This window comes from Thunnus albacares, chromosome 9 (genome assembly GCF_914725855.1).
Source record: "Thunnus albacares chromosome 9, fThuAlb1.1, whole genome shotgun sequence".
NCBI lineage: Eukaryota > Metazoa > Chordata > Actinopteri > Scombriformes > Scombridae > Thunnus > Thunnus albacares.
In genome coordinates, this window is record NC_058114.1 from 2,558,371 (window position 1) to 2,571,328 (window position 12,958).

The following is a 12,958-nucleotide window of genomic DNA, read 5'->3' on the forward strand; positions in this document are numbered from 1 at the left end:
ACTAAATGATATGTTGATGTTATCTGGTATTAAAACATACATGGTTTCCTTTAATGATAACTATGACTGTGGAAAACCACTTCACATCCTGCTAACAGACTCTGTCGTTGTGACTCGAACAAAAGAGTGAAGAATAAAAAATCTGATTAAAATCTGAAGGTGGTTCAGGAGAAGTTCATTTACCGGAGGCTGTTTTCAGCTCCTCAATGTTACCCAGTGTGCATCAGGGGCCCCCGATTCGTCCGTTAGGGGGGGCCTCGGGGGCAGAAAGGAGCTGTGTAGGCTGCTATTTTATCTTCCTGCCTTTAAGTAATGATCAGGTGCAATTCACACAGCCAGCTGCAAATGACAGTTATATTTTTCCAGCACTCTCGTGGTGGAATATTATGATAATTAAGCCTCGGTCGACTCTTTACAAGGTTGCAGTTGCATGTTTTTATTTTTATGTGTAGGTCTGTTAATCTAAAATCTTCTTTTTCAAAGTTTTTAAATGCAGCAAGACTCGCAAAAAACAAAGTATTGCTTCCCCTTAAAATAATTCAGATGCCGTTTATATTCCAAGTATATCTAATAATATGATATTATAATTTATATTTAGTTTAGTTCTGCCTCATTTCATCTCAACATACAAATGTAGTCATGAGATTTAAATATAGTCTCACTACGAGGTCCATTTAGTAGTTGTCCTGGAGTTTTCACATGGTCTTCATCAGCAGATGGAGTTTGTCCAGTTGTTATGAAATTGTAGATATTCAGGTTTTAATTTTCCTAAGCGCTTTAATTTTTAAGCCAACATGGATGAGAAGTCTTTAAACTAAACATAAAGTTAAAATTTTAACTTTGAGTAAATTTTGGCTGCACAGGATGAATTTGTAACGACCAACCAGGAAGTCTCTCGTGAGTTTAAGGGGTTTATCCGTCTTGTTTTTTTAATTTTTAAAGGTGAAGTATCATATTCTGGGGCTCTTACGTAAAAAAAAACAGCTTATTTATCTTCTACTGGTCCTTTATGCAGCCCCTCAGTTCAGCCTCTGTCTGAAACAGGCCGTTTTAGCTCCTGTCTCTTTAAGGCCCCGCCTCCTGATGAGCCCACTCTGTTCTGATTGGTCAGCTTCAGGAAGTTTCCTCCGGCTAACTATAGTAGCAGGATTTCACTTCTTTTTCCCAGTTCTTCACCCAAATTGTCAACTTCTCCAATACATTCATACACGTTTAGAGTCTGAATCTGATCTGAAATATGTGAGTGAACGATCAGAACGGACGTTTGTTGACGTCATCACAGGGAGGAAGTGGCATTCAGAGCAGGCCGAAGCCCTGAGTATTGACTTGCAGGGAGCATTTACATACATTCAGCTCACGTTTTGGAACTTTGACCATGTTTAACATCTGACATCATGTATAAATGACAGAAAATAACATCATCTGCTTTGGATTTGTAGTAGGATCGTCTGTAGCCTTTGATTCAATCCACCAGCATCAAACTGTACAGTGTGTCTGTCACCTCAGATGTCTTTCACCATGTGTCCATTTTTTTTTTTTTCACAGAAAATCATATGCTGCATATAATTCTGACAATTAGCCTCAGATAAATGTCAGTCATACGACCAAAAACCTTCTGACTGTTTTTGTCTCTCCATCTTTTTTATACTTTAACATTGCTTGACCTCACACACACACACACACACACACAGAAACACAGATTTTATCAGTCTCTGACCCGGTCCTCGTATCTTGTTAGGCCTGTATGAACCCTCCTGTGTTTCTTCATGAATCAGCAAACCCATGACCTGTCTGTCTGAATGTGTGTTTTCATATTTTTACTGGTTGATCTATTTATTTATGAGGACACACAATAGGAGCTTGAAGAGAAATTGGCTGTGTATCAATCAGTGTATGAGATGGTGGATGAAGATTAATAAATTCAATAAAAAAAGACAAGTTTTGTTGATGCGTTTAGAAACAGCAACGCCACTGTTTCTCTCCACGGCATCTTGTGTGTAATCTGTTACAGGTCATATGAGAACATGAGACCATACATGACGGTCAAAAGACATGAAAATCATATCATGTGTTTCTTTTTTTTTTTTAAACATGTTAGTTCTGATATTTCAGCAGCCCGGTGACGGTTCAACAGTTTGTTAATTTGACATTTTTGACTCAAACGGATGAAATTAGCGGACATGCCAGTTGATTTTTCCCTCTAAACTTGTTCAAATGATCCAATATTTCATCCAAAAAATCAAAGATTAGAGAAAAAAGTCCAAAAACTGAAAACAGATTTGTGTATCAGAACTTTGTTTTCTCTTCTTTCCCTCTCCCATTAATCATCTCACTACCTCACATTCTTATTTGAATCCTGCTGCGAGGGAAAACACACACACACACACACACACACACACACACACACACAAAAACACACATATTATCACAAAAAGGCCGATACACAATACACAGAGAGGAACATAAGAGTTTTGTGTGTTACATTAAAGTGCATCTCTATCTGATTAAACCATACTGCCACCACTGTGTATGAACAAGGGATTGATTTTGTCCTCCTGTGGCTCAAGTTCAGTCCAGACTGCGTCTTTCCTCCGTGTCAGTTCTGGATGTTACGGCCTTGGACGGCGTACAGAATGATGCGACGGGGGTCCGTCATTGAGCCTTTTTTTTTTTTTTACGTCTGTGATCTGACCTCTATACGTCTACCGTACCTGGACATTCTGATTCAAGATAAAAGAGACACACTCTGCGTTCTGTCCTTAAACGCCTCGCTGCAGTGACCTCAAAAAACAGACCTTGTATTTTGCCTTTTCTTTGTTCCTGAAAAGCTCTCTGTGTGTGTGTGTGTGTGTGTGTGTGTGTAGTGGTTTATGTTTACTGCAGAGCGGCCGAGCCTGTCTGTGATTTGACAGCCTTGACCAGCTTAACTTCAAACTTTAATATCATTGTTGTGGATGCTGTGACAACATACAAGCAGTAAATTGTTCAGACCGACACAGTATTGACTGAGGAAATAAGATTTCTTTTTTTTTTTTTGCCTACAGTCAAACTCTGACTGTTTTTCATTGTTCCTACAATACTCGGCAGTCATTGCCAACATCTTGTTGATGCTGTATTCACGTCATGCGGGATGGAAGGTAGCAATGAGAAAGATTAGCATGTTTACGACTTGTGAGCGTCATCGGACAACTTCAGATGGTTTTATTGAAAATCAGACTTTTTGCTGAGGTCATTTGTTTGCTTTTTTCTGCCACTTACGTGTTGTTAACCATGAAGTCAGATATATCAAAGCTTTTAGAAAAATTCACTTAATTACTTGGATGTTGTCTTGCAGTGACTTCACTTGGCTTGATTTGGACTGACTCTCACTGCTGCTCGGAGTAACAAAGAAGTAAGGTGAAGACGAACATCAAGCACAAAGTCTTCAAGTTAACGTGATTGACGACTGTAAGAGAAGAGTGACGCCTCACATTTGCAGCAGTTTTTAGAATAAGACAGATGCTATCAACCTTTTTTATTTAGTCCTACTGCTTTATTTCTTGCCTTGTGCCCTCTTACATGATACAGCTGAGCTGAGAAACTTCAGGTGTGACACTTGACCTTTACAAACAGGATATTCAAACTATAACCCATCTAACGCTCCACCCAGTCACAAGCCAATCAACTGTTCCTGCCAAATGGATCCTCTGTAAGATGCAGAAATCCAATAAGTAGAGTCTGCTCTTGCCTATTGACCCATCTCCACTCCATCCATCCATCCATCCATCCCTTCATTCATTCATCAGCCCATCTGTCGACTGATCCGCAGCCACTGTCAGAAAAAGCCTTGATTAGTTGACTGACGGGTCAAGTGTGCAGAGGAAATTGGCCACATGCATATATATATATGTGTGTGTGTGTGTGTGTGTGTGTTAGGAAAGCTTTAAAAAAACTGAAAAAAGCAAAAAGAAGAGGAATCATGGTTGTGAACGAGGGTTGTCGGTGAAGTTACCAGTTGAAGTTGTTCCTTTAGGGGGAAGATCAGAAATATCAGCCAGAACCTGTCGATACATCAAGACTCACACACATTTACATGAAGTGATAATCAATAATGACCTATCAGGGCATAAGTGTACGTGTTGGTGTGTGTGGATTTCTGATTCTTTGTCGTTAAATGCCAAACTGAGCAAACAAACATGATCTGAACCTCTAAAGCTTATCAGTGTTTATGTGTGTTGAAATATTCCTGCAATACTGATCGATTTATTTTTCACTCGTTTTTAAGAAAATAAGACTAAATTAAAAACAGAAATTACTTGTGGTTGTGCTTGTGCAATGTAGGCGAGGAGAGAAGATGTTTCTGGGAAGTCTGTGGAGAAATAAAAAAGTGAAAGAGTGAGATAAAGACTTCAACTTTGGATCGCGAGAGAGAGAGAGGGAGAGAGAGAGGAGAGAGGATTGAACTGATCTGGGGATTTCTCATCTCCAATCCCTCGGTGAGCGGTGTAATGAGGCTGCGTTGGCTGTGGCCCCGGAGTCCGACTCCGTTTCATTAGGTGCGATTAACCCTGCTGACTGAAGCCGTCACCTCGACCCTCTGACATAACTCAAGCCGGCAGAGCCAGACGCGCTTCATCAAGTCAGTCATGTTTGTTTTAATGTAGTTATGAATTATTTGTGTTTTTATGGCTAATCACTTATATTTACACATCCAGCAAACACATCATCCCCATATTTGTCATCGTTGTTGTGTTTTAGCTGCTAAATTATTCTGTTTGCTAACTTTGTCTGTCTGCTGTTTGATGCTGGGCGGGTTGGAAACAAGGTTGATAACACAATAAATGTGCTGTGAAGCCAAAACTATGAGCTTAAAAGCGGCTAAAAAAGCACCACAGAGCTGCTGAAGGTAACGGCGGAGTCGAGTGACAATTTTCTGCGGTTTTGCCACCACAAGCTTTATGTTACACAGAGTCGTTTGATCTGTTGTTAATATTAAAATGTGGATTTGCTTTAAGGTCATCAGCAGGAAAGAACATTTTTCCAGAATGTCTTAAACCTTTGTTGGGAACCTCTGGTTTTAATGCCTCATTCTGGTAACATACAACAGTTGTCTGGTCCCTATCTGCAATAAACAAGTCAGCAGACACTTGGCTCCCTTCAACAAAGGCATTTACTGTCCTCCCTGCCAGCAAAACACATAACACAGGCCTGTAGATATCATAACTCTTCTGTACTGAGACACTTTCCAGGCAGGCTAACTGTAGCACACACACAATGTACATTGACACAGCATCTTACTATAAGTGTGCGGTCAGACGGAAAGGTTGCACAGGAAATTAATTTACATGTACTTTGTGAAGTAACTGGTGTTAAAGTCTCGGTGATGTAGTGACTGTTTGCAGGGTTGCTGAGCTGCTGTAGCTGCTGGTCTTACAGGAACGTGCTAGCCTGAATCAGCTGCTAATCTTTCTAGGATGGTTAGGATGCTAGCTAGCTCAGTCAGACAAAAAAGTCTACACAGTTTATTCAAAAGACATTTGTGACATTGACTATAAGTGACTGGAAAACAAGGCTACTTTTTTTTGGGAGCGGTTTATACTCCCGTAGAGCTGGATTGTACAGCTATTAGCTTTCCTCAAAGCTCAGCACTGTGAGGGGAACTCCACTGATTTTACATGTCAAAATCTATTTCCAGATTTCAGGGATTCAGGAGTGCTACTAGCATAAAGCCTTTTATGTCTCCAGAGTCGGTTTGGGCTGAAGACTGGGGGTTTTGGAGTTAGAAAGAAGTGAGGTTAGCAGACCTCTGTAGCTCCTCATCTCTGCTGGAGGCTAGCAGCTCCAAGCTACGTTAGCCGCTACTAGCATAACAAACCTGATTCTTGGAACAGGTTAAAGGCATGAAGTTGAACCCAATGCCACTGAAATGATTGAATTTTAATTAAAAAATGTTTTGGCATAAATATTGATGTGACCAGGCCCCAAAATATTAAAAATTTCCATTAAAATAACACTTAAGTTTACAGAAACAGTGTAATCTTTCTTCCACATGTTTTTCTTTGGTACTAATGCACTAATGGTACAAATCAGCTTATTCTTGTCTGCAGTGATTTCCATAAACATGTTTCTTCTCTTCATTATCGTCTGCTGTGTTGTGCCATCTATCTTTACCTGACTGGGTCACCTGAGGACCACCTGGACCAACCAGAGGGTCAGCTGGGTCAGATGCATAAAACCCTTTTATCATTGAGGAACTGGGCGCACATGCACGAGCATCTATTAGCCATAAATGGATGAAGACCAGCTGTTTTCATATCAGTTAGCTACCTGCTCCACCTGTCTTTACACCTGTCAGTGAAACAAACAGGAAATAAAAAGTGCCGTTTACACAGTTTGTGTTGCACCAGCGAGTTTCTCCAACAGCCAGAACAGCTGTCATTACTCGTGACCATTATGCACGGCTGTGCGGCTCTTTATACCGTCCATGTCATTAATTCATCACATGGACTGTAAACCATCGTCAGCAGAGATATCTCAGAAATGTAATCAATTATTAGTTGCAGCGTTAACATCTAAACTGACTTTACAAGGTGTGTCACAACTAAGGATAAAATAAAAAGAATATTAACAGCCAAATAAAATGTTGACTCTTCTGTAAATTAAAAGAATGATAGAATTAATCACACAAAAGTAATTAATCAGTGTTACCTTAATAAATACGCCTTTGATTGGCGTTTTAAATCTCTGTTTAAACGCAGTTAATGCAGCTGATTAGACAACTAAACAAACAATAAAGATTCTCACATCATATTTCATCTCCACCTCATCACATCGCCCACACATCGCTTCAGAGAAACATGTGTACGCCGGCTCTCAAGAATGTGTGTGATGTTCGCAACATTCTCGCCGCACATTCTGTGTTTTATAAATACCGGTTCATGCACGGGAAATGTCGCGCATACATGGTTTTTTGTTGCCCCTTGTGTGTGAGAAAAAAAAAAAAAAGTGTAGATTATCAGGGCACAGACAGAATAACCAGCCAATTTTTCTGGTGGTGCCTCATATCAGACATCAATTTATTTGGTGTCTGATACAAACAAATAGCAGCTGTTGTTTTGCACATTGCGAATGTCTGAGTCCTCCAACATGGTTTAAAAATAGTCATTCTTAACGTTCTGTGAAAGGCCTCTATGGTGAATTCTTGTCAAATCTTATTTATTTGTGTCTGGATTATGTTCATCTGATTCTGCACACCACTAAATAATGAACCCAGTGACTTCAAAGAAATCATGTGCATTTCTCAAGAACAATTGTGCCATTTTGCTGTTAGCGTGGGAAAGACAGGCACTCATGTCTCAGCAAAATATGTCCCAAACAAGCACTTTTTGTCATCTCTGCCTAAGCACCCCTCCTCTCTTTGAAGTCATAACTAACTCATGACCAGCCAACACATTGTCAGGATTCATACGTACAGTATCTGCTTTATTGAAAATCCCATTTGGCAGACCTATTGTCATTGTCCCACACAAACTGCTTACTCAGAGCCCCTTCTTGCTACAGAGTGACTATGCTCAAGTGAAACTAAGGGGATATTCCAACCTGGACCCTATTTTCCCATCAGCTTGTGTCTAAGTGACTCATGGGGACAACAGTTTTTGAAATCCAGTCCAGCATTGAGCAAGAGCTGGGAAACAGGCAGGCGATGTAATCCTCTTGGGCAATTGTGCCCTGTCAATGTACATTCATTAAAAAGTGCTTGTTTTTGCCACCGACGGGCTCAGAATAGAAGAGTACAGAAAGCGTACAACGACTCAAATCCCGTGAGATTACGGAATGAGACTCCCCCCTTGAGCGAGACTTGGTTCGACACAGTAACAAACAGAGCAGATCAAGTGAAAGGTAAAGTTTCTCAGTAGGGATTCTTTTCCATAATGTTGTCAGACACTTATAATAACAGTGACGGGGCGCAAATTGCCCAAGAGGATTACTCTGGAGTCTGTTTTGTGGCTGCTGGCTGAAGCGCTCTCGCTCAATACTGGACCAATTTCAAAAAGTGTTGTCCCCATTAGTCACTTAGACGCATAATGATGGGAAAATAAGGTCCTGAAGTTTCATTTTAACAGCCGGTCTATGCGAGGAAGTAAATATTTCAATTTATATATATATACAAATAATAAAAAGTATTTATGTGGCACTTTAAAAAGTAACCTTGGTGATTGTGTGTGTTCATCTTAGTCTTTCTTGGCTCTAGGCAAGTTTTACAGGTATGAAAAGTTCATAATTTGAAAGAACAAAAGTCATAATTAACCTTGTTTGCATTTGAAGGTGTCTTCTCAAGTCAACTTTATTTATAAAGCACTTTACACACAAACATCCAAAGTGCTTTATAGCAGAAAACAGAACAAGAGACATAAAAACACATCGTAAGAAAAAGAAAGTGAATAGAATAATAATAATTGAGGCAAATCATCACAGTCAGCAGATGTTTTTTTTTAATACTTTTATAACAGTGGTCTACGGGAAAAGTGCCTCTTGGGCTGCAGACATTTGTTGTTTCAGTATCGCAATAGTTCACTGGAAGAAGTGAACGGTGAGGATCCAGCTCCGTTAAAGTGAATCCGTTGCAACATCGTACCTCCTGTTTTACACACTCTCCTGTCAACATGCTTCTTATATCTCTGGAACTTTTTTTTTTCCTCTATGTGTTTATATTCAGACATGTCAGGTATTTTCTACATATCCTAACTCATCCTGCGGATCAGTCGAGCAGCGAGTGTTGCATCATTTAACGCGTGTCAGTCGTCACCCGCAGAACACACAAGATGTATCATACAGACAGAGGAAGCAGCAGTAGCAGTAGTAGTAGTAGCTCATCCAAGGAGCAGATGTGATAAAATTGCTGCTTCTGCAGAGGATTTCTAGAGCTTTGAAACTTGTGTGTATGAGCTAAGACTAATGTAGTGATGCCATAAAGCCTAAAATTACAGAAAACAAGCAGTTTAATGCACTCGCTGCACTTTCACAGTTAAAAGTAGATTAATTAGTTTTTCTCATCTGGGTTTTGACAGCTGCACAAAACAACAAATAAACCGTTTAAAGAGATTTTAAAGAGTCATCCTGTGTGACAGAAGTGTATCACCATCATTGTCATTATAATCACTGGCACAAATCCCAGCCTAACACAGATTACACTCTGCTCTTCAGGAATAAAATTGTTTTATGCTTTAATACTTCTCCAACCACCTACACAGACACAAGAATAAGTGTATTAATATCTTTTCATGAGCCTGGGTCCCATGGCAACACCAAATTTGCTCCGTCTGGGTGTTTGGATGATCGAATCCCCCCCCCCCCCAGACAAATCACTGCACGATAACACAAGAGGTCATCCATTGATATTAATGACCTGGCCTGTGGTGATTGGTTAAGTTTATTCAGGCATTAGTTAAAGGGGCAAATCAATGGGATTTAACAGCCGTTTTGACTCCAGCGGGTCTGGTGCATATGATGCAATGGGGGAGGGGGTTGGGAGGAGGCGGGGGGTGAGTGGATGAGGAAGATGAAGGTTGGTGGGAAAAGAGAGCAAAGAGAGGAGCAAGAGGAGCTGGTGTAGAGAAGATAAAAGATAACAAAAAGCGAACAGGAGAAAGGTCAAGGAGGAGGAGGAGGAGGAGGAGAACGGAGGGAAGCTGTGGGGGGGAGGACGAAGTGGAGGAAGAGTAAAAGAGGAAGGTTGAGGTGAAAGATAGAGGACTGTCCTGTGGCGCCATTTGGTTTGTCCTTTGCTAATCTGCCGGGGACGCAGCCTCACGCAGCCTCGTTATCTGTTGTTTTGTCTACCGACGTGTAGGTTTGTGAATTCTCTTTACGTGTCGGACATCTCAGCTTCTTCTTTATCTGCGGCTGAGTGACACTGTTCCTCCTTTTTCCCAGAAACAGCTGACCGTGAGACTGGAGACACTCCGACCAATCAGATCACCACTGTGACTCAATCCCACATGAATTTTGCTGATAAAAGAGTTTTTGGCCAAAGCTAGAAACCTGTTAGCATGTAGCAGTTCAGCTTACAGTATTTACTCAAAGTGACACTAAATCCACATTTGTGAGTTAGTACATGATGCTATAAGTATTATACTATCAGCTGATTGTGGTTCCAGTCTATAGTGTCCATTATAAGAGTCATTTTATTAGTAGTAGTACAATATAAGACACAACATTCCTTAAAAACACACTAAATACAAACACTAGACATTATGAGTCGAGACAAAGGCCAGTTTGAATAAATGAGACCTCAGCTGTTTTTTAAAGGCGTCAACAGATCGTATGTTTATTGCTTGAGTAATTTCGGTGCTGTACAAAAACAAATCTACTACATTTTTATGAAATAACCTCATACTTCGCTTCCCCCCCCCGAACCACGAGGTTCATCAAAGGGTTCAGGCTCCTCTGGAGGTCTTGAATGTGTTCAGTAAGATTTGCCTGTTGTGAGTCTTTTTTGTTGCATTTAGGTTTTTTGTCAAATACACAAACTTTTCCAACTCAGGCAAGCATAAAAATATGTTTTGCAATATGTTTTTGAATTATATTTATATCCACTCAGGGTTTTTTTTTCTGCTCGTATTGACGTAAACGTCCTACAGAAGAGCTGAGGGGACAAATATTCCTTCTGACAATGTGAAGGTTATTCCTTCAAGAGAGTAGCTTCTGATCCTGCCCATATCACAAAATATGTTAACACCTTTTACAAAGGCTCTTCTGAACTTTAGGGCCCCTGGGCTTATGTCCCTGCATCCATATTCAACCCCTAGAATAACAAAAACATCACAATATCATCAACGTCTTTTTTATATTTAATGTCTTCCTCCTCCTCTCTGTGTTTGTCCTCTCAGATCTGGTCTCCTTGGATCTGGACCAGTATGATGTGGTTTCTCTGACCGATGCTCTCAGAGGGTTCCTGCAGGACGTGTCCGCTCCCATCATCCCCGCCACGGTCTACAGCGAGCTGGTCTACACCGCTCAAGGTACAGAACGCCTACAGTATGTTATCACTTGTCACATCTGTCCACGCAGAGAGCTTTTGGTTTTACGGTCCAGATATCTGTCTCCGTTCGTCTCCGTTGTTTGGGTTGGAAGCAGAAATCTCAGATGGAAACATTGCGTGGCCAGAAGTATGTGGACACCCAAACATTACATCATATGTTTGTTGACTGTCTGATTCCAAAACTATGATGGTTAATCTGCTGCTATATCTGCCTCCTTTCTTTTGGGAAGGATTTCCCTCAGATTTGCCTGCTGGGATTTGCTTACATTCAGCCACAAGAGCACTAGTGAGGTCCAGCACTGATGCCGGCTGATAAGACCTGGCTCGCAATCAGTGTTCCACTTCATCCTAAAGTTTGTTGTCATTGTGTTGTATTTATTGAGACCATGTACAGTGTTAAACATAAATGTTAGCTTTAAAGCTAATTTTCATCTGCAGTCCCTTACAATTAAAACATATAACAGCACAATAACAAACAGTACAAAGCAAAAAAAACACAATAGCACATCACATACACCCACAATGTCAACTAGAAATGAATAAGGCGATGGATAGGGCTTCCACACCAAGCTAGGAGAACCATCTCTTCATGGATCTTGCATGGTGCACGGAGGCGATGTCATGTTGAAACAGGGAAGGATTGTCCCCAGTGGCACAAAGCTGGAAGTACTGGATATAACTGGATGTTGCAGCATTAAGATTTCCCATCCTTGGAAACCAAGAGACCCATCTCAGACCCCAAGGTACACCGGTTGTGGACGGAGGTGTGCACAAACATGTCGTGAGATCCAAACTATCTGCACAGTCTAACACCACTAGATTCATGTGAGAAATTTAAAGGTAAAATAACCCTTTAATAGTGCAATGGAGAATGAAATCCTAAGCAGGCAAGACAAAGTTAAAGCTTTGTAAAACTACCGACACAACTATGACCCACATAAAAATTCATGTTTTCCACTTCTCTCTGGCTGTACGCGGCGTTTTTAATAAGTGATGACTGGTGTGAGTTTAGACCTGCAGCTCAGTGTGTTTTCATGCCTCTGTCACTCGGCATGAGCTCCGACACTTGTCACACCTGACAGATTTCTTCCATATCTGGATGTAAAGACGAGGCCGTAACCCCTCTCCTCTCGTCAGCGTCAAAGTTCCGCTAATCTCCTGACGACGGCTTCAGGATTCCATAAAAACAACCTCTGAGGCTGAGACTCTCACTTTTCTCATTTTCTATACAGCTGACCTGCCTGTTCACCTTTTCACCTGCTGCCCACCTCAGCCCAGCAGCCCCCCACCACCCCCCTCCCCCCTTTTCTCTCTCCAGCTTCTTTTATGAGCCTCTCACAGTCTTCTATTTTTCACGAACCCTCCCTTGACATTTTGAGTTTCGTGTTTTGCGTGGGCGGTGTGTGTGTATATGCCGGTGTGTGGAAGATAGACTCACGGGCAGACAGTGTGTGTGTGTGTGTGTGTGTGTTTAGCTTCGTGCACGTCGTGTCTGTCAGGACAACTTTTGCAGGAAGTTCGCATCTGCTTCCCCGCAGCCTCTTTCCAAAAAAATATTACTCGGCTAAGCTCCTCGACATGATCTCAAACTGAAAACCCCCTCAATTATGTAAGCACTTGTCTCTCTCTCTCTCGGTCCTGTTAAGTGACAGACTTTTTTTTTTTATTTTATTTTACTTATTCATGGAAACATTTTAAGTCAGGATAAACCACTTTGAAAGGATGCATCAAGTATTTTGCGCAGGTCTCCTGAGGTTAAGCCCATTGAAATTGAACTTCTTATTTTGGAAGGGGTCACTTAAAGAGCACCGAATGATTTCTTTCTGTGAAATCAAAGGATATTATAAAATGGGGTTTGAGGTCTGAAAGTATTTAATTTGTACAGTAAGGATAAGTCACGCAATAATATCGAGAGATCCCTGAAAAATAAACTATTTG

General features: G+C 40.9%; 1 protein-coding gene across 2 annotated transcripts in view; it reads left to right on the top strand.

Annotated features, from left to right (window-relative positions):
- Window positions 1-12,958, top strand: part of pik3r3b (phosphoinositide-3-kinase, regulatory subunit 3b (gamma)) — a 264,605-nt gene that overhangs the window by 108,622 nt on the left and 143,025 nt on the right. For both annotated transcript variants that reach the window (XM_044362120.1, XM_044362121.1), the window contains one exon: window positions 10,869-11,000. In XM_044362120.1, coding sequence (XP_044218055.1) covers window positions 10,869-11,000 — 132 coding nt within the window. The remainder of the gene's footprint in view (window positions 1-10,868; window positions 11,001-12,958) is intronic.